The sequence below is a fragment of the Seriola lalandi genome, unplaced genomic scaffold, assembly GCF_002814215.2.
Source record: "Seriola lalandi dorsalis isolate HSWRI2012SDOR001 ecotype SW California unplaced genomic scaffold, Sedor1 jcf7180002003399, whole genome shotgun sequence".
In the NCBI taxonomy this organism is placed as follows: domain Eukaryota; kingdom Metazoa; phylum Chordata; class Actinopteri; order Carangiformes; family Carangidae; genus Seriola; species Seriola lalandi.
This window is the reverse complement of record NW_019474055.1, coordinates 1-1,793: the sequence shown is the minus strand read 5'-3', so window position 1 is coordinate 1,793 and position 1,793 is coordinate 1. Positions and strand designations below refer to the sequence as shown.

At 42.7% G+C, this 1,793-nt stretch overlaps 1 protein-coding gene across 1 annotated transcript; it reads left to right on the top strand.

Moving 5' to 3' along the window:
* Positions 1-292: 292 nt before the first annotated feature.
* On the top strand, positions 293-1,782 carry LOC111667245 (mitochondrial ornithine transporter 1-like). Its single transcript, XM_023422898.2, has 3 exons — positions 293-549; positions 1,022-1,280; positions 1,378-1,782. Exons 1-3 carry the CDS (start codon positions 495-497, stop codon positions 1,517-1,519), a joined length of 456 nt encoding a protein of 151 aa, XP_023278666.1. The 5' UTR covers positions 293-494; the 3' UTR covers positions 1,520-1,782.
* The last annotated feature ends 11 nt before the right edge of the window (positions 1,783-1,793 follow it).

Sequence of the window (1,793 nt, the reverse complement as noted above, 5' to 3'; positions counted from 1 at the left end):
GTGGTAAGTAGTACGCTTTAAACGTAGAAATACCAACGTTACATCAGAATTGGCAGAGCACAAGTGAACATACTGCTACTGATGATTGAGTTAAGTGGAAGTCAAAACACCAAAATTGACATAACCACAAACACACTGCCAGCTTGAAATTAAAAAGAGCAGCCTTGTAGTTAGTTATGGTGTTACCATACAAACCAATGTTTAACCTTCCTGTAAATAATCACTGATGCCACAGATGAGATCAAGTTTTATTGTGGTGAACTTTATGACCTAGCTGCTGCTGAGATATACACATATTAACTGTCTCTGAGGAGTATTTGGAGAAGCAAATGATTGCTTTTATTTTGTGTTTGTTTATAGTGATTAAAGTGCACTAATAAGATGTAGCAATGTGTGTTGTGAGTAGAATTAGGAGGTGAAGTGTCATCATGTGTATTTTTTTCACCAGGTAGTTGAAAGAAAGAGTAACCTCTTCTGACAACTTTTTGGACACCATGGCGCCACACCCGGTGGTCCAGGCCGTCATTGACCTCTCTGCAGGAGCCATAGGTAATTCAGTGCTTAAACAAACGGTGTACACCGGGCACCGGTCTTTATTGTTCTTTAATTCATTATTGCTATCTCCTGAACTGGGACCTGAGAACTTAATTTCATTCCGTTTCATGTACAACATGTTCTGTAATGACAATAAAAACATCCTTCTCCTTAATCTTTATGAGGTAATCACGCTGCTTTTCTACTTCTTTACTAAACAACTCAGTAGCCATGTCTGACGTAGCAGGACATTTTGATGACTCCTGTCTTTTTCCGGCTTGTTTCTCTCTGCGTTTCTATTGACTGCTCAGTGGAGCGCAACCCTCTGTAAAGCCTTCTATTATTCTTATCTCTGTCCACAGCACATTTATTGAGCACAAACTTTGATTTTCCTATAGAATGTGTAACAGCCAGTCTTTTTTAACATTTGTTCACTGTGTCTGTTTATGGATCACATATGTTTGACAATTTCCTCACTGTCATCCAGGGGGAGCTGCATGTGTCTTCAGCGGGCAGCCTCTGGACACAGCAAAGGTCAAGATGCAGACTTTCCCTACGCTGTACCGTGGTTTCATCCACTGCATTGTGTCCACCTACAAACAAGTGGGTCTTCGTGGTCTCTACCAGGGCACCACGCCGGCGCTGATGGCCAACATCGCAGAGAACTCTGTGCTCTTCATGAGCTACGGCTTCTGCCAGCAGGTCATCCGCTTCACAGCTGGGCTGCACAACGAAGCTGTGCTGAGGTGTGATGATGTTAACCATGCTGCTGTTCTAGTTAGCACTTGTTAATACATGTCAGATCTCTAACTGTTCTTCTGTTTATGCTTCCCTTTCTGTTAGTGACATGCAGAAAGCCTGTGCTGGCTCAGTAGCATCCATCTTCTCCTCGCTAGTACTCTGCCCCACCGAGCTTGTCAAGTGTCGGCTGCAAGCCATGTATGAAATGGAGGCATCAGGCAAGATCGCTAAGAGCCAGAAGTAAGTGGTTTTTAGATAGTCACACATTTCTGGGTAAGGCTGTATAGGTTATTTACTCATACGTTACTCAAATGTTATACATTACATATATGACCACTTATGACTCTGGCCAACAACAATCGGCTCAGTAGCTTTATCAAAGTGGCTTGTATTAGATCTCAGGGAGGAGTCAAGAAACACTGCTTCCCTTGTGGTTTAGGGTGTCCGTTATGAGGATGGTAATATTTTTCTGTTGTCTGCAGATCGTGTATTTCCACAGACTGCTTACTTGACTACTG

Excerpts from the sequence above, each read along its gene's own strand:
- LOC111667245 (XM_023422898.2), top strand. The coding sequence starts at position 495 with ATGGCGCCACACCCGGTGGTCCAGGCCGTCATTGACCTCTCTGCAGGA. Across the intron at positions 550-1,021 it reads CCTCTCTGCAGGAGCCATAG|GGGGAGCTGCATGTGTCTTC; the intron begins GTAATTCAGTGC and ends ACTGTCATCCAG. Across the intron at positions 1,281-1,377 it reads CACAACGAAGCTGTGCTGAG|TGACATGCAGAAAGCCTGTG; the intron begins GTGTGATGATGT and ends CCTTTCTGTTAG.